This window comes from Urocitellus parryii, chromosome 1 (genome assembly GCF_045843805.1).
Source record: "Urocitellus parryii isolate mUroPar1 chromosome 1, mUroPar1.hap1, whole genome shotgun sequence".
Lineage (NCBI taxonomy): Eukaryota > Metazoa > Chordata > Mammalia > Rodentia > Sciuridae > Urocitellus > Urocitellus parryii.
In genome coordinates this window covers 36758888-36784803 of record NC_135531.1, presented here as the reverse complement: position 1 = coordinate 36784803, position 25916 = coordinate 36758888, and the positions used below count along the sequence as shown (strand labels likewise).

Genomic DNA, 25916 nt, shown 5'->3' with positions numbered 1-25916 from the left:
CAAAGCTCTAAGGTTGAAAAAAACATGCACAATTATTACAAGAGAATGCCAATGTTTGGAGAGAAATAACAGAACACACTTAAACTTGTAGAAATATATATGCAGGCTGATGAGTCAGTGTGCGCTTATAACAATTCTGGCCCATGTAAGCTGGCTCATCTCCAATGTGTGTATGAAAATTAATTATATTAGACACAGGTTGGCCAAGACCAGCAATTTCCAAGAACTGATGGCCAGAGCTCATCAATGTTCCATCATCACATGAAGACCATCCAGAATCCCAGCATGCAAACACTACCACCCTTTTAGTCCTTTCCTTTGGACAATGAAAATTATACTTTATTATGCACATACTTTAAAAACAGAGTCAGCTATCCCTGACCATGACAAAATTTGACAGAAGGAAAACAATGTGACCTCAGAAAGATATTCCATGCTCCCATGTTCTTTATGCCTCTCCTCCTTACCATACCACATCATAATAACACTAGACCCTGTGCTCTTACAACTGGGAGCTCCTAGAGTACAGAAACTGTGTCATATTCATCAGTCTCCACAATACCTGGCACTCAAAGGGAGAGAGGGAGGAAAGGTATTTAAACAACAGTGTGCCCAGTAAGGTACACTGACTCATCAACTTTCCGTCCATTTCAGAGAAATAATTTAAGGAAGAGGAGAAGGGTACTAGTTAAGAATTCTAGATTGCCAACAGCTTTTAGACCGATTACTTCTGTACTCCTCAGTTTCATGTGTACAATGGGATGGATAATGAAACCTCTTCAGAAGATGATTATGAGAATTAAATGAGATGGCTCATATAAAGAGTTTTTCATACAGAGTGCTTCAGACCAGCACCTAACCAACATATGCCTTTAATAAATGTATACTGCAATAATAATATTCTATTCAAATACATTTTTGTAATATAAATGCTCACCCATATTTATCAAACAAATGCACTTTTTCTTATGGTCCCATAATACCTTTAAGAACCCATTTTTACATTAAAACAAATGTTAGTTTAATATCAATACTTTCTGGGTTGTTCTAATTTTTTACCTTGTAAAGTGAATATCAAAATAGTTTAATAAAAGCTAGAAGACTTTTGTACCTGTAATACATCAAAAGACAAAAGAAATTATATAGGTAAGGTAGACTGAAGTCAACAATTTTGAACAATGAACTCACTGGGAACTTGATCATAACTAATATTCTTCATTATCTACAAACTGCAAAAAGAAAATGCATAAAGACAAAGACATTTATGCTGATTGGGTCAAATTTCAAAAAGCCACTTTTTATCATAAATTAGGTAAAATAATGTAATTGCTTTCCCTGACAAATACAGTAAATCTCATTAAGTTAGGGTGATCCCTTCAATATCTTGAAGAAAAACTACAGCATTTTATGCAATTTTCTTCTTTCAAATATGAAAATGAAAAAAGTCTTTCAGGGAATAAAAAAGTTCAGGTCTCTGTCACCAGCTAAGACTCAGGCACAGTTTGAAAAAAGTGAAATAATCTACTCTAATGAAACAACCTGCTCTTCAGAGCCTTCTAAATTAACCAAGAAAAATAAAGGAGTGTCTCTAAGAACTGTTCATGAACAACAAGTAACTGGATAAAATTTGGGAAAGGAGCAATTTTTAAAGTATCACATTTTTAAAAGCTTCTTTTATAATACATGATGACATAAGCCAATTCTGGAGTCTTTTTGCAACCTCACATTAGATTTCAGATACCACATGTTTTAAAGGGGACACAGCAACATGAATTTCCATGATCACAGGCCATGGAGACAATATGTCCTGACCAGGGAGGATTATGGCAGTTGTTCTTGGGCATGTGGGGCTGTTAAAGAATATAAAACATTCACCACATGGATCCTACCACAACTGTCCAAATACACTACATTTTCCTTTTGGCATTATGGAAATATCCAGATCCAGGTCAGCAATAAACCACTCTCAGTGGTTTATTGCATTGAGCATTCTAATTCAATAACTAGACAAAGAAACCACAGGGACCACTGGGTCCCTTTCTAAAGTACTTAGAGCATTTTTCCCATTTTGCAGTCTCTTGATAATATAAATAGTAAAAAAAAAAAAAAAAAAAAAAAAAAAAGTCCAGAATTTTTTAAAGAAGTTTTTGCAACCTTTGATTATATGCTTTTATGTTTTGGGAATCACTGTGCAAAATTTAGTTCTACACTCAGGATATTCAAAGGGTTAATTTCCCTTATTATATTATTTTACATTTAAAAGGAAACTGTATACAGAACAATGTACGTTGATAGCACTTTGGAATTCTGCCTTCCCGATACTATCATTCCACAATTTCACTAAATGTGTTATCCTAACCCCTTGGGAGGCTGACAGTTAACTAGGAAAGAGATACAAAGAGAAAATGAAAAGACTTTTTGTTGAAAATCTACTTATTTTAAATCTACTTATTAAAAACTCCTGTTTTTAAACCACAAATATTTATAAATCAATAAAATCGCTGTAGTGAATACTTGCAATTTTATGTTGCCTTGGCACCATTTTGATTACAGAGTTAACTGCCTCATACAGAGCTTTGTCACCTTTGACACAATTTCTAGCTTTCTTCCTCTTCCTCCTCCTCCTCATGATCCATCCAGATATCTTCCCTACACAACAACCCACCTATGGCACATAGAGCTGCAACTCTCCTGACTCACCTCATTGACCCCACACCCTGCATGAATCGTGCATATATGCTATGGTGGCCACTCTGAAGTCACAGGGTTAGTCCCTTGGACTTCTATCTACTTTCTCTAAACCCACCAATTGAAGAAATTGTATGGGTACCATCCTGGGTCCAAATAACAACTGTGACCTCTCACCTCTCTTGCTCCCATCCTACTGCTTGAACATCACACCCCCCTTGGAATCTTCCCATCAGCCCTCATCTGCACCCCTCTTCTCTGTGGGATCCATAAGTAATCAAATGTGTTTCTGTTATTCATGTGTTTCATTGTGCTGTCTTCCTGTGTCTCCCCTTAACCAACACACCCAAACCTAACTTTCCTCCTGGTCAGGACTCTTCTAGTGAGTGGTCATCTTGATAGGAAGAGTCTGGGTGCAGGTTAGACAAGAGCCACAAGGGCATCTACTGGTATAAACAAGTTTCCTGTGAGAGGCACCTTGTCACAGCTCAAATACTTAGGCATTAGGTCATCCACTGAGATAAAAAAAAGTTCCATGTGAACATCCACAACCACCTTCCCTGCACCCCTGTCATAACAGGGATAGACTGGACAGCCACCCTCCTAAGAGAGACCCTAAGACCAAACTGGAGGAAAACCACAAACACCTTAATGGTGAAAACAGACCTAAAAGATCCTCCAGTCCAATTCCTAAGGTACTAATCCTTTATTAAGAATTACACCAAATGTGTTTACATTGCCTTGTCATAAAACAGCTGACGATCCCCCTGTAGATGCAAAAAAGAGTCCTTCAAGGACCTTCCATATCCTGTGTGTGCATGTGGCAAGGTTCCACTCTGAGGAGGGTCCATGGAGGTAACACAAAAATTTGTCACTAGATTCAATATTTTACATTTAATGATGTATTTCACCTGTGGGGGAAAAAAAATGACAAACTAAAAAGGCAAGTTTCTTTCGTTTATCAGAACTTCTAATTAACAATTATAAGTCAATTTGGAATATACCTGAAACATGAAGTCAGCATGGCAAATGTAACCTAAATTATCCTTGGCAGTGAAAAGGCTAAGACCAGCTGGGTGGACCTAATACGTCCATCAGAAAAGCAGCATGTAAAGAAGTGAAAAACACTTCCTGACAAGGCACTTGCTGTCCACAGAAACTGATTAATGAGAAAAGTTATGGAATCATCCTCTCTGGCAAGGCTTCTTAGACAGAAAGAAAGACATCCAGCTTTCTAAAATTGTGAAAGTCTTTCTTAGAAGAAACAGTTCAGTCACTTGTACAATTCCAAATGGAAAAAGAAAAATCCTAGAACTTTCCAAAAGCCAGAACTAGAGAATACTTTGTACCTTTCTCTATTTATTTGAAAGCACATATGGGCTGAACTGCTACTCTGGTTCTGAAATCTGGTATTCATCCATATCCTTCCCTTCTTCAGGAAAAAAAATTTATGAAAATCAAAGAGCTTATGAAAATGTCTCAGGGGCACAATTTTTCTAATAAAGAATAATAGAGCCTATTCTCTGAATGTGAATGAGGAAATGTTTGACAGACTACAGTCACATTTTCCATCAGACCATGTGGCCTGTGACACAGGCCACCCAAAGAGATGAGAAGTTGTCTACAAAGGATCAGGTAAAACAGTCCACTGCAAACACCAACACAGTGCTCTCCGGTACCGCCTCACAACATTACCTTTTCCACTCCAAAGAGATTAACTATAAATTGACTTTTTCCACCGCTGAACCTAATCCAGCTACCAAACCCAGAATAGAAACTGCAGGACTACTGACACTCTTCTTATTCCCAAAAAAAGCAACAAGACATGATGAATGGTATCAAAGGAAAAACTAAAATTCAATCTGTGACTAATGCTCTAGAATATTATACTTTAGCATATTGCAGAGATTCAGTTACAAACGTACATAATTTCATCTTTCTGCCTAGATACCTTTAATGGTGCTGTTGAATGGCTCTTAGAATACAATAGCTAATGAGCACTACAAAGTAAAACTTGTAAAAAAGATAGATGAATTTGAATATGAAATGAGAAGAGGGTTTTTATTTATTTATACCCTGCTATATTCACAGGAATCTTATTGAATAAACTAAATTCAAAGAGTTTACTATAATCAACACTGGCAATAGAAGCCAAAATATCACCCCGACAGGAATACTGGCTTCATCCAGTGAGGGTTTCCTCCTCAGCCCATTGCAATACCTATGATAGGAGTTTCTAAGGAATGGGTACCTAAATGACAGAGCTAGAAAAGGCTTTACAAAGCATCTAAAGCACAGGCTTTTAGCACAGGCCTTGCCACTCCAAAATGCTATGGATAGCATAAAGCCAAACAATCTGGAGAGAAGGCTATCTTTTTTTTTAATAGTTTTTTGTTGTCAATGGACCTTTATTTATTTTATTTATTTACTTATATGCACTACTGAAAATTAAACCCAGTGTCTCACTCATGCTAGGCAAGGACTCTACCACTGAACTATGACCCCAGCCCCAAAGGCTGCCTTTTTTAAACAACTCAACAGAAACCTTTGATCTAGGAACTACTGGAAATCCTATATAACAAAATCAACATATATGTGAGCGAAAATACACACACTCTTTGGTCTTTTCCTCTTTCATGAAAAGTTTCACACATTTGCCCAATTACACAAATAACCCCCTCACACCCACCCTTCTTCTTCTATGTTTTTCAAGAAAGCAGGCCTAATGCTAAGTAACATACCACATTCTATGATAGAGCCAGAAGCACTGGCTAATTCATCACCAAATAGTGCCAGCTGTGATTCTGAAACTGTGATCCAATACCCTGTCCTACAGATGTTGTTTTCAACTGGCATCTGAACTGAAGACACAAGGGGGTAATAAGCATCTTCAGTTTAGAATTTCTTGAAGTTTACGACCTCACCTCCTAATGAATGTAAATTCCATAGGCTTTTTCTTCCGTTGTATTAACTGATATGTCCCCAGGACCTAGAACAGTGTGTGGCACAAAGTACTGTGCTATTATTTGTTCAATGAATGAACATTGATATAAATAATTACGGCTTTAAAAAAAAATCACAAAGCTGACATGAAACTGCTCAATATTGTTGATGTCTATTTATTTACTAAACACTAAGTCTTTTAGCTGGCCTAATTTCCATTTTCTTCAGAAGCAAGTGCCTCTGTTACTTTACAAATGTCATGCTTTGGCTCTTCCTTGACCCCAAAGCATAACAAATCCTAGAATGCTGAACTCTACATCCTTAAATCACATGCAACCCATGAAAAAAAAAAAAAAACAGAAAAATCCATTACAGGAACAAAATATTTAATCTTTAAGTGTATTCAAAGAACTGACGTATTTGTAAAAATAACATCATGAAACACTATTAAACTGCAAATATCACACGCAACTTGATGTGTTAAGACAGGATGAAGTGTTTATATGCACTCATATACACATTTTTAAAAGGCTTCAAAATTTTGCATGTTATAAATGGTATAAAAAATTGAAAATGTCCCCTGGCTGGTTAATTCCTTGTCTTAGCATGCTATAATATTAAATGGAATTCACAGATTCCTTTGTTCACAGATTTGCTTCTTCATAATTATAAAATTATGAGTAAGAACTGAGCTCCTGTATCCTTATGTCCTCAGAACCTAGTAATAAATTTATTGTAAGTTTTAATACCATTCTAATAACATCAATAGAAAGACAATGGAATCTTAACATAAAATACATAACATTAGTTAGTCAAGCAAGTTAAAAAGCATTTCCATAAATTCAAGACTTCTGTGATAATCCAAGCAATGCTTTATGGAAATAAAATCAAGCAGTTATTAATTACAAAAGAGGAAAAAAAAATTGACAACCCCTTTCTAAGATTTATTCATTGGGCAAGTTATTTCTATAATAAAAAGCTTATTGTATAATCAATTCAAAGATTGGGAGGTAAAGAGAAAAAAAATGTCTGTGTCCTTGTGTCATAGATATTCATCATTAAATGCTTTTAAAGATCCAGCATTAGTTAAATAAGTGACAATATCTTGGCCACTAAACAAAGTCTAAGTCAGTGAACTTTCATGACGTCAACAGGCTGAAATGAGCTCTTGTCATGAAATGTCATGTGCTTCATTATATAACCTCAGCCCTTTGTGAACATGTTATGACTATAGCCAAAGGAAGGGAAAACAGGAGTGTCTCTAAATCAATCATGGGCCATGAAGTCAGACAGACTGTATGACAGATGCAATTTTTCTTGGCACCACTTGGGCATAGCTAATTGATGACAATCGTATGTCCACACTGGCACATTTCCACAGGGGATGTGTGTGAATATGTCACCACATCTGGATGCGAGGCATGTTGGGGTCCTGAGGCACAAAGACCTACTAAAACCAGAGGCCCAGCAGCTGTAGTCAATGAACACCGTGGGAGCTCCACAGAGTGATGAAAGGACCAAATTACCACAAACTGTAAATACAGATTTATTTCATTAAAATACAAGGTAACTGCTGCAGCCATCTCTTATTCAGACATGCGTCTCTTTAAAAAAGCTAACATTTATGTGTATATTCCCAACTTTGTCAAGAAAATTTATATTTCTCCAAGAAAAGATGATGACACCAACATAAAGCAAAATCAAAAAGTTTCTGATTCCCTTTATATTAAAAAAAAAAAAGTAAAGAAAAGAAAGTAAGTCCACCCAGAAGCTAGAAAGGAAAAACATGGTATTCTACTGACATCATGTTTGCAAGAATAGTCCTCTTCCTTTTAATTCAAATGTAAGATCCATATAACTTATTACAAATCTCATGTTGAAAATTCAACATATTTTAGTAAAAAACACTATAATATATTAACATATCATTTTAGCTTTTATATGAAGGACAGGTGAATATAAATAGGTTACTTTTCCTAACTTATAGAGGAGCCAAACTGAGCAATAATTTTATTCTGAACTATATTATAAATTGCTAATAAACTATTTTTAAAAATTATATAAATAATTCTTTGAAACTTGAAAAGTTCCATCATGAAAATCCTTGTTTTATTCAAAAAAATTGGTTCAATAAAAAATCTGTAATTGGGATTGCAACTCATCAGTAGAGCACTCGCCTAGCACAGGCGGGACCCGGGTTCAATCCTCAGTACCTCATAAAAATAAAGGCATTGTGGGAAAAAAAGAAAAATGATTCATAAATCTATAATTAAATCTCTAAAATCTTAAGCCAACTAATTTTCCCATTCAGTGTGACAGAAATCACCCTACAGCAGCAGTTCCTATGATTTCTTTATGGACAAAAATCCTAATTTTAATTAGGTCAAAAACAAAAAATCCCGTCCTTTTCTTTTCAGAAAACTTTTCTCCATCTCCCTTATTATTTCCTCTCCTGGCCTGCCTGCCTTAAAGCTGCTGGATGGTCTTATTTATGATGTTCTTCCACTCTGCATCCAATCACCTCACACCAGCCTCATTTTCCAAGATGTCTGCTTCCCTAGGTTGATGAGTGAGTAACAAGAGTTTTGATGAACTAAACCTTCCCTTCCTAAGGATAACAGAGACATGAAAGCCATCTTTTTCTATTTTATTATGACTGCCATTCATCTAAACATTTACGTGGTGATAGAAGGCATTACTAATACATTAGACTTTTTCACATGTGGATTGAATAAAGAAAACAATGTCTTCAGGAAAATCATGAAAGGTGCTTGAACACATCCTTTCACTCATCCTTCTGTAAATGCTCTAACTGGCAAGACTATGACTAAAATAAGGCATAGCTTAATATCCTACATGGAAAGAGGAAGAAGGAACTGAAAGAGAGACTTCTTATGTAACAATTTAAAAATATAGCCAAGAACTTTTCTCAACTTCTATCTTCAGTTCACTTAAATTTTCACTAACCATGAAAATGATCCATGTCACAGAATCATTTAGGCCCACCGCAAAGCAGTATCTTGAATCTGTGTATATGGAAAATACAAACTATAGATTTCAAGAAGAGGTGGGGGGAAGGGAGAGAAAAAAGAAAAAGCAAGAAAGAAAAAAAAGGAAGAAGTAAAATGCAGCTGACATGGCTGCTAACACTAAGACCATTTAGGTAACACTGTGATTTCATCATCTCAACTCTCTTTTACCACCATTTAGAGCAGGAACATTCAGTCCAAAGAGCAGGATTCTGTATCCAGTCTGGCACAGATATACTGACTAGTTCTGGGCCACACTGTTAGGCATTTTTTTTTCCTTTGGCAATAAGTACTAGGGATTGGACCCATACTAGGCAAGTACTCCACCTTTGTACTACATCCTCAGCCCCTTTATTTTTTACTTTGAGACATAGTATAAATTGCCCAGGCTGATCTCAAACTTTTGATCCTCCTGCCTCGGCCTCCTGCATAACTGGGATTATAGGCATTTACCACCATGTCTGACTTGCTTTATTTTCTTATCATCTGCCCCCAGACAAAAGTCTATAGTTGATATCTAAAAGGAATAGTTAACAGACAAAAATAGTTTTGTCAACAGATATTAATATCTTGATGACCAAACTAATTCTATTTAATAAGTTATCTTGTCAGATATTTTGCCATGTCAATGCAGCTGCTAGTGAACCAGTTTCCCCAAGAAATGGGCAGCAGTAGTCCTACTAAGGATGACTCCAGGGGCTCTCTCCTCTGACACATGAATGACAAAAGTAGTTCCAGAGTGGGAACCCTGAGATGGATAGGACAAATGCAAACACTGTGATGGTCACCAAGTTGAACTCCCAATGCACGATTTTTACACTTTTCAAATGTTTTATCCAAGGTCATGGGGGATCTAGGAATGCAGAGTTTTCAGCTTTTCTGTTCTGCTTAACATCCTCCCAAGAACAGAGGCCGGTGCCCCAATAGCAAAAACAGCTGTTGTACTAATTCAGATTCCAAAACCACGTGGCTTTAGATAAAGCATTCTCCGTAGTTTTCTCCACTCTGGGAATATGAGAGTTAAATTAGCCATCAATGACCAGCCCACAGAGACTGACTCTTTGAAAACCTCTTTGGAGGTCTTTCATTTTGCAACGTGAATAAAAAACAGAAGAACACAACTTGATATAATTCAAATGCATTGCTTGATAGGAAAAAAAACAATAAAAAATAAATCAATAGATAAGTGAAAGGAAGATCAGTGCAGTAGAGAAAGGAGGGAAGGGAATAGTGAGGATAGGGAATCTGAAATCTAATTCCATGAACGTACAATTTGTCCAGAGGAACCCAACTACTCTGTATAACTAAAATGGTTGAAAGAAGAAAGAAAGAAAAGAAAGAAAGAAAGAAAGAAAGAAAGAAAGAAAGAAAGAAAGAAAGAAAGAAAGAAAGAAAGAGCTTTGCTTGATCTCCTTCCCCAAATTGAAACACAGGGAAACACAAACTTCTATTTTTCCCCATTAATAAATACCCTGGAATTTGGAATAACAAACTTTCCTTTCTAAAATGAATCTATATTTAGATTCAATGATATTAGATAAAAGCAGTGAAAATTGGTAGTAGACTAAGACTAGTATAGAGGTTTTTTGACAGCTTTCCCTAGGATTACACGTGTAAAGTGCCACTTAAAGAAACAGTCCTTTTTAGGGGCTGGGGTTATAACTCAGTGGCAGAGTGCTTGCCTTGCACATGTAAGGCACTGGGTTCGATCCTCAGCACCATATGAAAATAAATAAAGATATTAAAAAAAAAGAAACAGTACTTTTTAAAAAGTCATCCATAATGGGCTGGAGTTGTGGCTCAGTGGTAGCATGCTCGCCTAGCAAGCGTGAGGCCCTAGGTTGGATCCTCAGCACCACATAAAAACAAACAAAGGTATTGTGTCCAACTACAACTAAAAAATAAATATAAAAAAAAAGTCGTCCATAATCTTTCATCACACAACTATCCTTGCAAACACTTACCTGACTTTTTTGCCTTGCTCCGTGAGCATCTTTACCAAATCAGCAATGGGGTACTGAGCTTTGGCTGCACAGAGACCATATCCTGCAAGAAATATCAAGAACATAGAAAAATGTGGGTTGTGTTTTGAAATGTTATGAACTACACCTTGTCTCTTGCTCAAAACATATTTTTATGTCAACATAGGCAGTTAATAGGACTAGACATGAAAGTAATTTATAATCTGACCTTCAAAATCATAAGTTTGAATTTGAAAATTAAAATCTAATGATCCCTCAATCTTCTGCAGAGTACACTATTTCTGGGCACTCCCATCCACACACCACAGACACACTTGCACATGCCCTCTCTTCTCTCTTTACCTCTCATGTTTTTAAACTCTGTGCATACTTGATTCTGAAAACACTTCTGTTCCCTGGCACCCTCCTAACTTTCCCCTCTCTCAAATTTCTTGAATAGTTTTTCTTTTTAGTTGCCTTCTTAAATGACCAAGTTTCTCCCTCACCTCTCTTTAAAAATCTCAGCTCATCCCATGGCATCAATAACCATCTGACGACTCTCATTCTGCCTCTCATTTGAGTTCCCATACAGCAAGTTCATTGTCCAAACTTTATATCTCAAAAAAAAAATAATTTAACATTCCCACCCCTGCACCTAGATGAAAAATAAAAATGATCTTCACATTCGCTATTACTAAGGGTATAACAAGAACTTCAGCTGTATTCCTTCTCCTTTAACTGTCACATTCTGTCCAGTCTACCTATACAACAACTGCTTTTCTAACCCTTTTCTATTCCTTCTGCCTTCACCCATGCCTAACACTATCCCTCCTCTAAGGCCAAAAACAAATCCTCACTTGCCTACAAATCTTCTTAGTTTCCTCATGATGGGAAAATGGTTCACGCGGTTCAATTTAGCCTTTATCATAGCCACCACCCCCTGCATCATTCATCTGCAACTTCTTCCCCCAGTGGAAAACGCCTCAAGGAAAAGATCACAGTCCTCAACTTCTTCACACTCCAGCACACTTTCTCTACAGGCAATTCCACAGCTGTTCCGGCTGTGACAATTCAATACACAGAAATGTCCCCACACACTTCAGTTTATCTGCTTCTGTTCACTAATAGACAATAGCAGCCCCATCTTTGTGACAACCAAAAACCCCAAATCACATGTTTCAAATGCCCCTAAAAAGGAACACTGCCCCAATTTAAGAAGCCTTGCACCTTAACATTTGATTAGGATAATGTTTGCTATTTTTACCTTAATACCAATAGGTTAATTACCCACATGTCAAATCAATAGATTTTCTTTATAGAAAACTCAAAAGACTGAATGCAGTTAAAATCTTGAACTGAAACCAACATGTTATCCATAATACCAGAGCATTGTGTAATAATAGTGAAAGAGAACTGAGCTAAAATTAAAAAGAGAGAGAGAGAGAAAGGGAGCTGTGGTGCAGGATTGAGGTCCAGAGAGATTAAATGACTTGGTCAATGTCATACAGACTATTAGTGGTAAAATTAAGACCAAAAATGAGACATTGAGGGCTAGGGTTGTGATTCAGTGGTAGAGCGCTTGCCTAGCACACATAAGGCCCTGGGTTTGATTCTCAGCATCGAATACAAATAAATAAAATAAAGGTCTGTTGACAACTAAAAAAATAATAAAAATTTTAAAATGAGATGTTGTGGTTCCCAGACCAAGCTCTGTCTACTAGGTCATGCTCTCTCATGCTATTGAAACCACATGATTCTTTTTTTTTTTTTTTTTAAGAGAGAGTGAGAGAGGAGAGAGAGAGAGAGAGAGAGAGAGAGAGAGAGAGAGAGAGAGAGAGAGAGAGAGAATTTTTAATATTTATTTTTTAGTTCTCGGCGGACACAACATCTTTGTTGGTATGTGGTGCTGAGGATCGAACCCGGGCCGCACGCATGCCAGGCGAGCGCGCTACCGCTGAGCCACATCTCCAGCCCACCACATGATTCTTGATGTCATTTTTTAAACATTTATTTTTGAAAAGAGACTAAGCAAGCCTACTGACTAAGCCAGACACTTTCATAACCTATATCTAATTTAATCTTGATGATAGGCCAAAAACTTACCAGAAAAAAAAATAGCTAAGACTCAAAAATTAATACATGTTTAAAGAAACACTAAAAGACACTACAGAACCCACTACATCAACTTATAGATGTGATCCTCAAAATGTTAACCTAAACTGAGAATTTTCATATTTCTCATGTAGTAATCACAGAGTTGCTACTAAGTTTCCATTGTGTTTTCAAAATTGAGGAATTTCCAATTCCATTTTTTTCCCATTATAAAAAACTATCTCTGAATCCATTACAACAGTTAGAGGTTGTCTATTTTTTGATTTTGCCTTTATTTTTTTACCTGGAGTAATGATAATGCTATTAGCTTCTCGAATCATGTCGATGGCATTGTCAAGGTTGATTTCTGTATGTGTGCCAGAAATTTCCATGGGTTTCCCACCAGCTGTTGAAGTGGTACCATAGCCTCCAAGAATCACATTAGCCAGGGAGCGATTCATTGCCTACAGAGCAAAATTATCAGCTATGAGAGTTTAATCCACATAACTTTGGGAGAATGGTATAAATTTTACACATATGATATTCAGAAGCATTAAAAAGGTTTATTTGACGATTTAGGTCATTTTAACCAGATGTATTTGAGCTGGCTTCTGAAAATTATTTCAAAAATTTAAATTTTAAATTTAAAAAAATTTTAAATTTAAATAAAAAGAGATCCGAGAACCACCTGTTTTTTTTTCCTTTCAAGTCAATTACACAGATACATTTTCAGTAAAATGTGAATAAAGACAAAGATTTTAATAAAAACTACCAGTAAAATTTAAAATGCAAAATTCAGATTCACTATTATTGTCCAAAGGTTGATTGAGCAATTTCTCTCCATACCTACATGTATTTCACCAGGGTAAACCACAACCAAAGAAAATGACAAGAATAAAACCTTTTACATTGACCCTTCAGATCTCTCCAGTGAACTCTGCTACCAGAAACAAGCTATCAAGAGGCAACCAGAAGGAATCAAAATAAGGGCTACATTTGATTTAGAACTCTGCTGCCTTCTGTCTTCAAGAAGAAGAAAACATGGGGGCTGGCATATTATCCAAATCTACTACAGCTCCATGAAACCCTACACCTAAGTTGTAATAGAAGTAAATGGATCCATCATCAGACTCTAAAATATTTCATTTCCAGAGACGCAGGTGCATAAGGCGATATATCCTCTCTTTAAATTTACACCCACACTTTTAACTTGTAAAATAATCTCAGAAGAAAAAAATAGGAGAAAGGAGCTTCACATTGCATACTCACAATCATCTCAGACTGTACCAAACACCCCAACTGAAATACATAACAATAACTGTCCTGGTGTGAAAACCTCATTCGTAGCTGTCTTGAGGTGGGATGGTAAAGGGGAAACAGGAAACCCAAAGACATTTTAAGTAATCAAACACATTTTAAGAATTTAAATCAGTACTGTACACGATCAAAATAGTCTACAGGACTGTAACTGATGTTACCATTTGGAAAAAAATCCAAACATTATTAAATCCTATTTTAAGGGTCATAATAAACATATTATTGATTACTGTGCAAGGATCAATCTATTACCTTTTTTTTGGTACTGGGGATTGAATTTAGGGTACTCTACCACTTAGCCACATCCCCAGCCCTATTCTGTATTTTATTTAGAGACACAGGGTATCACTGAGTTGCTTAGCACCCCACTTTTGCTGAGGCTGGGTTAGAACTTGCGATCCTGCTGTCTCCAACTCCTGAGCCGCTGGGATTACAGGCGTGTAAAAAAGAAAAGATAACATTTGATTATTTAAAAAGCAATTAGAGGGCTGGGGTTGTGGCTCAGAGGTTGAGCATTCACCTAGCACATGCCAGGCCCTAGGTTCGATCCTCAGCACCACATAAAATAAATAAAATAAAGGTATTGTGTCCAACTACAACTAAAAAATAAATATTTAAAAAAATTTTTAAAAACAATTAGAAATCTCCAACGATAAGCACTACATCAGGGAAAAACCACAACCACCCAGAATGAGGACCCAGATGGCAACCACTTTGGTGGAGACATTTACCTCACTGCTTATGTTTTGACACAGGCAAAGGCAGGGAGGAAAACAGAAGATGAGCAAAGAGCCATGCTTTCATAACAACAAAGTTCAAAGATGATGAATCACAATATCAGCATTTTTTAAATTATTCTTTCATGCTAAGCTCACCTATCAAATACATTCACATTTTACAGAACTCCAAATCTGATAAATTCATCTAAGGTTAACACACACAAAGCCTGAAATATCTTTATGTATATTATTAATGACTCTCTTATGAGAGTCATGGAAAATTAATGTTTTTAATTAAGTTAATAAACCTAATCTAACTTGAAGTTTTAAGTTCTTGTTAAGATATCCTCTCAAAATTTCCAAGGTTTAAATAAAAGCCTAGATAGACATACCTGAGACTTCCCAAACTTGCAACTTTTGAGGATTTTTGTTGTTGTTGTTATTTTTTAGGTGGAGATCATTTATGTGTTGCTGAGGATCGAACCCAGTGCCTCGTGCATGCTAGGCAAGCACTCTACCACTGAACCACAACCCCGGCCCCACTTTTGAGGATTTTGATAAATCTTTTCTAGTTTTAAATTACAGGATTCTGAAACTAGGTTACCAAAAAAAATGTTCTACCAAATTTTTGTCTTTAAAATCGGTACAAAACATTATTTTAGACATTGAGATATTTATGAAGTTATGTCATAATAACTTCAAATAAATGTCAAATGGACAAAGAGGCTCTATGACAGTCTTGCAAAGGGACAGATCACAGAGGGATATACGGCAGAGGGACACATGTATAGAGATATACCCACATTATTCCAACTTGGCTTAAAAGGAACCTATAAAACGAATGGAGAAGGAAAGAATTTCTGAGGACATTTAAAGTGTACCCACTTCAGATGGCAACTTAGGGAGAAAAAAACATGGAACCCCCATAGTAGTTTAAAAATCAAGGCCTACCCCCTATTAAACACATATACACAATTATATCATCATTATACTAATTTCATGTGGCCTCTTAAAAACTAAATTATTTTCATCTCTAAATTTACCATTGCAACATTATTTTCTCAACAAATGTTCAGGGTTTCTGCTTGAGTGATTAATAGTCTATCCTATGGGCACTGATCCACATATTAAAAAGAGTTTCCAGGTTTCAAGGCAAAAAAATTTGCAACATTGTCCAAAACTATTCCTCTCAAACTATTAAGCCCTAAAATGAAAATTGTTTTCTACATTAAAGAGACCCTTAACTCATATAATTCTAAGTGCACTGTGAGAAGTAAACCTGAAAACAAAGGAAAAATCATAAAGTAGACCAAGCCAAAATAATAATATATACACCATTTACCAGCCTCTCATTTCAGTACCTGGTAGATGTTAATTAATCACAAAGCAAAAAAACATAATTTTCTTTGTTTCAACACACTTCTTTCTATTTCCATTTGGCAACAAATAACAAAGTACAAAAATCAAAAAATTTTGCCTGAAAATGCTGTTGCATTTTTGCAAGACCTCTATTTCCCAGGTGATTTGAATTCTATCACGAGTAGAGAGACTATAAAATCATAAAGAAGGTAATGTCTATTTGATATCTGGATATAAAGCACATCATTGATTTGAGTTTTTTGATTAGACATTGCCAACATTTTTCAACTTTTATAATAATGAATACTGTGTAATCATAGCTCAGAGGACACCAAAAAAAATTAATTATCAAAACAAAAATACAATTCTAGGGATTGCTGGTTAGCCACTTGTGGTACATTCCATTTCTTCCTATAGAATAAAATCACCCTGTTTCTTATTTTTTTTCTGGTGGTGGTTTGTGTTTCTGTTTTTGGTACTGGAGATTGAACCTGTAGGTGCTTAACTGCTGAGCCATATCCCCAACCCTTTTTTATTTTTGAGACAGGGTCTTGCTAACTTGTTTAAGGTCTCCCTAAATTGGTGAGGCTGGCTTTGAACTTTCAGTCCTCCTGCCTCAACCTTTGGGATTACAGGTGTGCACCACCAAACCCAGCAAAACCACCCTGCTATGCTTTAGACTTAAATTTTTCCTTCAGTCTTTAATAATGAAGGTCAACATACTGTATCATATTAACTCCAGTAAATGAGCTAAAAAAATATCCACCTAATGTTCATTTACCAAACAGTACAAACCTTGGAATGTACCAGGTACTGGGCCAGGCTTCACAAACACAAAGGTAAGAAATAAGCCTTAAAAATACCTTCTCTCTAAAATGAGAACATTTTCTATCTCCAAAACTATTGTAGAGATGAAATGAGCTAACACTTGTAAAGCATCCAGCATAATGCTTGCAGTACTGTACCAACACCCAAGTTGAACCGGCTGTTTAATTTTTATTAATCTTATGAACTACCTTGTGCTGCTAAGCATAAGCCATGAAAAAAAATTTCTTATAATAAAGAAGCACAAGTTAAGAATTAGTGAAGATGAAAAAAAATCAGAAATCAGGGAAATTTGGAAGGAAAGAAATTTTCTATCTTCCAAGTCTAAAAGTACAGCAGATTTGTTTATGTTGTTTTCTTTTTGTTTCAAAATGACATATGGGAGTAGGGAGCATGCACTGAAGTAAGCCATGACATCCATCGCTAGTTTAGAGCACTAAGGAGGAATCGTTGGTGGACAATCAATTTATCAATTTCAAAAGGCAACGAAAAGAGCTTACGCCCTTTGAACGTGTAATTGCACTTGTAAAAATTTAACTTAAGGAAATAATCAAAGATGCACAAAGAGAAATACTACAACCAAAAAAAATTGTTCAAACAATTAATAATGTAGATTTGGAAACATAGCTTATGGTATATGTGTGTTATAATAATGGGTTGATGCTAAAAATTATTAGTTAAAAACTTAATGTTAGAAAATTCAACAATGCACTAAATAGAATGTTAACACAGCACTTGAAAAACATTAGAACTATAAATGTTATTAACAGTTAATTAACAACAGGAGTTCAAAAATTTTTATTTTCTTAATTATTCTGTCTTTTAAATTTCCTATATTATACATCTTTCATTTTTGTAATTAGGATTTTTTTTAATTAAGCCTTCGCCTTCCTCGAATCCAAATTAATATAAACTTGCTATCATGATATTTATGAACACAGGTAGCTATAAGAATATCCTATTAGCTATATATGTGGTATAGGAATTTTAGAAAATAAAAAACTGTATAGTATGATGATGGCAAATGACACACTTGTGGCAGTAGAAATAGAAAGAAACAGGATAATTAAAGAAAATAGATCAAGAAATATGAAACAGCCAGCCATGATGGCGCACACCTGTAATCCCAGGTGCTCAGGAGGCTGAGACAGGAGGATTGCAAGTTCAAAGCCAGCCTCAGCAAAAAGCAAGGCCCTAGGGAACTTAGACCCTATATCAAAATAAAGAATTATATAAGGGCTCAATGGTTAGGTGCCCCTGAGTTCAATATCTGGGATGAAAAAAAGAAAAAGAAATATGAAAGAATTTAAAAAGAAAGATAATTTCCAAAGAACATGTAGAAGAGAGTATTTTCAACAAGCGCCTCTTCCAACCTTATTCAAGTTCCTATTAGATGTGTTAACATAGGAATTACTATGGTTACTATAATTAATAATAATAAAAGAAACTAACTTCTTGGGACGGGGTTGTGGCTCAGTGGCAGAGCGCTTGCCTAGCATGCATGAGGCACTGGGTTTGATCCCCCACAACAAATAAACAAATAAAATAAAGGTATTGTGTCCATCTACAACTAAAATATACATATACTTTTTTTAAAAGAAAGAAACTAACTTCTTAAATTGATCAACTACACCTCCCAAAATATCTGTCTCCACTTTATTTAAAGAAACCATTAAGAAAAATGGAAGAACTTTGGGCAAAGGGAAGGGAGGGGTGAGGAAGGGGCACAGGGCAGGAAAGATGGTGGAATGAGATAGACATCATTACCCTATATACATGTATGGTTGCATATATGGTGTGACACTACATCGTGGACAAATAGAGAAATGAAAAGTTGTGCTACAATTCTGTACAAAGAATCAAAATACATTCTGCTGTCATATATACCTAATTGAAAGAAATTAATTAATAAAAAAAGATGGTGTCCATAGTAACATTTTAAGATCTTGGTACAAGTCCTTCACCCTTTCTTCCTCATATCAGTATGCCACTGGCTTTATGAAAATTCAAATCCTTCCATTTAATTTAAAATCAGTTTTCTGGGAAAACATGTTTTAAGTAATAGTGAAAATCTGCTGCCCTCTGCTGGTCAAATTTTCCAAATGACTAAAATTCAAACCAAGGGTTAAAAGTTTATTTTTAGATTAAACTGTATTTCTAATACAATTAAATACATTTTTTTCCTTAAAAATTTCAAAGCTTGACACTTTTAAAATAGGATACGCAAGCTTTCACCTTTACAAATTCCCTAAATAACCTGAGTAACTTAATTTAAAAATCTCTGGGCTGTTTTTGAATTTGGGCTATCTAATGCTTTCTTTTACAGGACAAAGAAATAAACAAAAAAAATTGTATAAAAAGATAACCAGGATTTAAATTACAACTGAGAGTTTTCAATTAAAACTTCAGAAAATTCTAAGTTGCAAAATAAGGGAGTTTTTTAATTGAAAAAAAAATGATAGGAGTAGCAGCTCTTTTCCCTCTAAATTATTTATCAGTGGAAAGTCATATTCTGATTTCTGTTTGTTTCATGCTTGTCTTTTAACAGCTATTCAAAACTAATATGTAGAGAATAACACCTATAACTGGGAAACATTTTCTAGTCAACCATAAATTATTTGCAGGACATATGCTTGCCACTCAAGAAGAGAATCAGAAATTTAAAACAAAGCTAATAAGTATTCACATTGTTACCTTTTTCTGTTCTTTTTTTTTTTTTAATCATGCTGCCCATGAAATTTCAAGGGAGGCAGAGGCATAGATGACCAATGAGAGGGCAAGCTTTGTGGAAACACATAAAAAAACCTGAAAACTGAGCACACTCTCTCTCTTCTAAGACAAAAGCCAAAATCATCAAAGATGCAATTAAATGCAAAGAGAATTAAAAATCAACCTAAAATGTACAGCATTAGGGAAAAAGTTAAATGAACTTTGTATATCCATATGATGGACTAATACAAAGGGTCTTAAAACAAAACTTTAAAAGCATCTTAGTGTTAAAAATAAAAAAGTTAAAAATATAATAAGGTTTTTTATTTAAATAAGAAGAAGGTAATAAGGTCAGACAAGTAATACACAAATATGTAATGCACAAAGAAAAAAGATGAAAAAACTTATATATTTATCTTCAAATGGAGCGAAGCCTTAGAAGATTTTTACCTTTATATTTAATATTCCTAATTCTCTACAGTTGAGTACTTTAAAAACAGTTTTAGAAATTTATTTAAATAATACATTTTGATATTTCTGAATATTAAAAGTAACATTTTTTTTTACTGCAAATAAATGACCAGCACATTCATATTTCCAGAAGACCATTTCTTCTGTTTACTCATAGTCTTACCACACACATGATGTAGGACAGGATAGCCCCAGAGGATCCGATGAGCGCGCCCACGATGGTGAGCAGGTTATTGTTGAGCAGGAATCCCTCCGCACAGAGAGCCCAGCCCGAGTAGCTGTTCAGCACAGTGATGACGACGGGCATGTCGGCACCCCCGATGGCAGCCGTCAGGGTCACACCCTGGGACAAAGACCCAAGCAGAACTCAAATTTCGGAATACTGAAATTAAACCTAGGACATTTAACATCTTGGTTCCTAATTATTCCAACTTTGCAACTAATAAGAGTTCCATACAAGTTCCACTTCTGCTAATGCCCAAGTGTCTTCCATCTGACCAACTCTCTACTTGGTAGAACAGCTGTGAACACTCAGCCACCCCTTCTGCCTCAAAATAAATAAACAAATAAATAAATAAATCCCTAAATAAAAGCAGGCAGAAAATGGAGAGTGGGAGGTACTGGGGAATGAAACTGATATATTATGCTGTGTGCCTTATGAATACATAATAATAAATTCCACTAATATGTGTAATTATAATGCACCAATAAAAAAATTTTAAAGACAATGGAGAGAGGTCTATGCCTAAAAAAAATATAATACCACTTAGTGAATTTTTCAGCTTTTATGGTTTTAGACCATTGTTGGTAGCAAGTGGAGCAGCTAAAACTAAGATTATAAGCCCACAGTTTTACTGGTTGGAAGATCATGAGGATAGGGTTTGTGGTGACTAAGTGACAGAGAAAACTCTGCAAAGGAGCAGGCTAGATGAATTGGAGGGATCCCCAAAGCCGGCTGACTCTAATAACTATGCTATGTGGAGCAGATTCCAAGCAATCCTGTTAATGATAAAATAATAGCTCTCAGCTGCTCCCACCATAAGGGAACCGAAATTTGAAATTTGCATCCCACCAAATTACCTACCTATAAAAACAAATTTAAAAATGATAATTGATACTCTTTAGATGGATACGATAGAATCCAAAGCATCTCATAACATATCATGAATAATGTCCACAATGCAATCCAAAATTACTAAACCAGGAAAATAAAAAGGCTGGTAGAAAGATTTTTGCTTTTTATTCCACATTCTCCTACATTTTTCTTGTTACTAAGTGTATTCATTTATCACTTATTTAACCCAAAAGCAATTAAAATAAGGCCATAAAATCATCACTTATGCAGACATTCTCATAGGGCAATAAGTATCTTTTAGATCTCAAAAAAAATAAGAATTATTGAAGTTTTATGTTTCTATAGTATTAGTTTGATTTTTAGACTTTAACTTCTTTCACTTTGTTAGATTAAAAATATCAAAACTATTTTCTTCCATTTAAAATAAAATTGTCACTATAAAAGGCAGAAGAAAACTGAATATCGGTATTCGTATAAAGATAGATTTTTAAGTGACTTTAAACTTTCTGTACTAAAATCATGACCTAATTCTTAGGATTCCACAAAAATAAGTATCATTTTTGTACTACAGATATTGTGTTTCTGAATCAAGGAGCCACTAAGTATTTGATAAACAATTATTAAACATCTAAGTTTGGGCTAGGCATAGTAGCTAGTGTTTTTAAAACCTTAAAATATAAACCCTATGTACAAGGTATACACCATATTAGAGAAACATAAAGCAATCAGTGAGTGACACAGAATTGCATACAATATCATCAAATATTGATATATAAACCACCAAACAGAAACATATAGACAAAAAAAATAGTCTACATCTTAACAGACTAAATGCAAAAGGCAGGGAGAAAAAGGAAGACCAATCCTATTATGAAAGGCTGGACCCCCTCACTGAGCACACAGGTTTATTAACTGAATTTTCTTTTATATGATTATTTGATTTAGTGTCCAATGAATGTGATAGCAAATAACAGGCAAACTTACCGTGTAAACTTCAAAGCACTGTTTTGTAGTGCTTGTCATATAGTAAGCACCTAATGAACGGAACTGAAACCCTTGAGTTTTTAAAACTCTTATTCACCAACACATAGATCCAACGAAGAGACTCCAGAGCAAGAAAGGTGTCACATGTGACAACTTTTAAATGAACAATTAAGTTGAAAGAAAATATGTCCTTGTTCATCTCCAACTTCTTACCATGATAGCAGAAAGAGCTGACACGGAGCCCAGACAGGTAATACCAGTGGTAAAGCTGGGGTCAATCATATATGGGATTATTCCACCAACACTAGCAGCCAGCAAGCCTGCATTGAGTAAGTGCCTTCCAGGTAGAAGGAGAGGGGCTGATTTCAGGATACCTAGACCAACGAACATAGTTTCAAAATCTCAAATGTGTAAGAAACCACCTTTACACATACACTCAACTGCATGTCACTTAATCCCAAACTGTCAAAATGTAATATTAGAATGACATGGTATCTGAAGTATCACTTTATATCACCAGATACGAGACACAAAAGCATATTAGAATTATTAAATGTAACAAACTCTAATGGAAGACAGGAAAAGTATGGTTCAATTTAACTGTTCTTTTTCCTACTTTGATCACATAATTTCTTTACTCTTTGTCATAGAATCTTAAAAAGTGATTTTTTCCCCTGTACACCAACACAAAAGTTGTTAAGTGTGGTTTTATTTATTTAAAACTTCAATACGGACTCTAGTACATTAGCATTTCTGATTCTATCAACTGAGCCCAAGGGAGAAGGACCTTTGTTTTTTAGTTGTTTCTAAAGACAAAGCCTAAAACAAGAATGTTTTAGGTTTGAAGTTCTTTTATGATTTTTTAGGTTTCATGGAAGTGTCCTACTTAATGACTTTTTTACTGAGAGGCAAGATCTGATTTTTAAATCACAAACTAGTTTCCCTAGAGACTCTTTTTTTTTTCTCAAAACAGCCTCCCTGAATTTTTTTTCCTCTACTTCCAATTTCAAAATGAGTTCTGTTTACCAGTCACATGAACTCACTCAAGAAGTTGTTCTCTATTCTGCGTAATGTATAAAGCTCACTTGTGTAAATTCCATGCAGACATCTCTAACAAAAGATCACAAAGCTATTATTTTGTTCATACATGTTATTAAATCTCAGTTAGTCTATGTAAATTTCTGTGCATTAATTTCCTCCACTAGCTGTCTGCAGAAGAAATAGTTCCAAAGTTTTGATATTTGTATGGATCAATAAAAGAGAGCTACCTTTATGGAGTGAAATCTTTTCTATCTTTCCTAGTGCTATCCAAGCCTCTTCCCTCAACAGTTTCTTTGGGGGAGGTGATTTTGGAAGCTAAATGGACTCTCGTACCCTGAACAATGGATATTTACTTCCACATCACACTAAATTGCTTACCCTGTAATTTCCCATAGGCCACAAGTGACCCACTGAAGGTGACACCGCCAATGTAAGTGCCAAGGTAGGCCACGATCTTGGTGAGATTTGCTGCTGCGTCCATAGCAAAATGTGGATATTCCACAACGTACTCAGCTATGCAAGTCAACACGGCTGCCAAGCCCACTAAACTGTGGAAAGCAGCAACTAACTGAGGTAAATCGGAAATCTGGATGCGTTTGGCAATTGTCAATCCTGTTGGGAAATGATGATCAAAGAGAAATTACAACTGGACAGACCTTTGAGACATGACCACACCAAAGATCACATGTAAATGTTCCCACCACCGTCACCAATAAATATTACCTAATCCTTAGTACAGGCTGATATCTTCTGCAGGGACTGTACAGGCATTGTTTTACACATATACTCTTTCAAAACTAGGTTTTTTCCAAACATCTAACCAAGGCCCAACTTCAAATAACACAAACATAGCACCAATGCCTGTTTCTTCCTCCCACTAACTCCTCTTCCTCAACAAAAGCTTCTTGAGATCACTCTAACCTCCAAATAGGCCCCCTAAAATTCTCCCCACTAAATGACTATTCCAGGCCTCTTCTTTATAGGCAGTGCTTGCTCCCATGCAGTAAGAAACAGCTAGAATATGGGAACAGGGAATATTCCTGGGGGGGGTAGTGACAGGGACAGGTTTTCAGGTAGGTAGGTGGGAGCCAAATCCAAAAGTAAAGAACTGCAAGATTCTGGGCAGAAAATGCTGGAATGAGGAGACTCTGAAGGAATTTCATAGCTCGAGATAGGTAAATAGAATGAGTGGGACTCAAAATATTTGCTAAGATATGTCTAAAGGATTTCGTGCCATAAACACAGGTTTTTCTTCCTTCAATTATTTTTTAGAGGTTATCAAGAAAGAACTTAAAGTTCCCCTAAGGAAGTACCAAAAAAAAAAAAGCTTAAAGCGAACATCACTCTGGTAAATATTTAACAACCAATTCACAGGGGTGGGGGATTTACATGTGCAAATAAATACATGAGTTTTAATGATATAAAGGTATACGTTAATTCAAATGATAATTAAATACTCAATACTCTTCATTCCAACTTCCATATAGATAAATGACTGTCCTGAGATGCTTTTGTTGATTATTGCTAAATTCTTGTACCTGCAGCCAACCTAGTGTTTGTAACTGATGAACAGGCAGACTTCCTACCTAAACACTGGCTAATATTTTTGCTTACATTAACAAGTAGGATGAAAGTAAAATACCATATGTTTGTGGCATATATATGTAAGATGTATGTGAGAACTTCACTCATTTGCCAACTCTGCAAGGGACTTCTTTGCTGAATCTGATAACAGTTTTCAAACATTGGAAGACTGTTCAACTCTGTGTTACTTATACTGCAAGGGCTATAGTCACAACATATTTTAAGCTTAAACTGTATTATTAATATTTTTCCTTCACTTTCTTATGTCTGAACAATAAATAAAATAACAAATCAAGCCCAGATGTGCAGCATATGTTTATTTCAATAGTACAAATACTTCTACCAAGGATCATTTCTACCTGCCGATGTGATAGTACTGAATTTGGGACTGAGAGGAAATGTATAATAGCCCACTACCTCATACTATTTCTATTAAACCCCGTAATAGACATAAATAATCCCAAGAGCACAGTTGATAAAATCTGGTTAGTTACAAAAGTATGTGTTTTTAGTATTATGACCTTTGCTTCTAATATATTTTATTTTAAATTTATGTAATTTAGGTTTTAATGGTGGTTATATTTAAAAATTTGCAAAATTCCTGAAAATTTAACAATAGTAAACTAACATACTAAACATGATTAACAATGGTTTATTTGCCCACCCATGTAATTTTCAAGTTTTTAACAGGTCTAAGAAGCAGAATTTTCAACTATTATTTACGACCAGATCAAAACATGTGCCTATATATAGTACAAACGTAAGTATTTCAGCACCCTATTCTACCATCAGCCAACTAGGCATACTAAAGGAAAATAAAAACTGAGTACAGTCAAATTCTTACCATCTCTTTTGACCCAGTCATCATAGTTACTCCATATTTTAAAATACTGGAATTACAATGAAAATTATACCAACTTTAATAAATATGATAATATTTACTGATGTAATTTCCATTAAAGTAATTTAATTTAATCCCTTCATCAGTATGGGCCTCAAACAGAAATATGTGTTCAGAAACCAGGCTGCTAATAAAAGGACTTACTTTAACAAAGTACAGCCATGCATGCACCATATAAAGATACTTTGATAAAGAGACATGATATTGGTCCTATTGGTT

General features: G+C 35.3%; 1 protein-coding gene across 3 annotated transcripts in view; it reads right to left on the bottom strand.

Moving 5' to 3' along the window:
- Nnt (nicotinamide nucleotide transhydrogenase) overlaps positions 1–25916 on the bottom strand; it is a 98986-nt gene that overhangs the window by 24998 nt on the left and 48072 nt on the right. For all 3 annotated transcript variants that reach the window (XM_026393624.2, XM_026393623.2, XM_026393622.2), the window contains exons 15-19: positions 23591–23824; positions 22385–22545; positions 20276–20455; positions 13017–13176; positions 10625–10706 (exon numbers count right to left, since the gene is read on the bottom strand). In XM_026393624.2, the coding sequence (XP_026249409.2) occupies positions 10625–10706; positions 13017–13176; positions 20276–20455; positions 22385–22545; positions 23591–23824 (817 nt within the window). The remainder of the gene's footprint in view (positions 1–10624; positions 10707–13016; positions 13177–20275; positions 20456–22384; positions 22546–23590; positions 23825–25916) is intronic.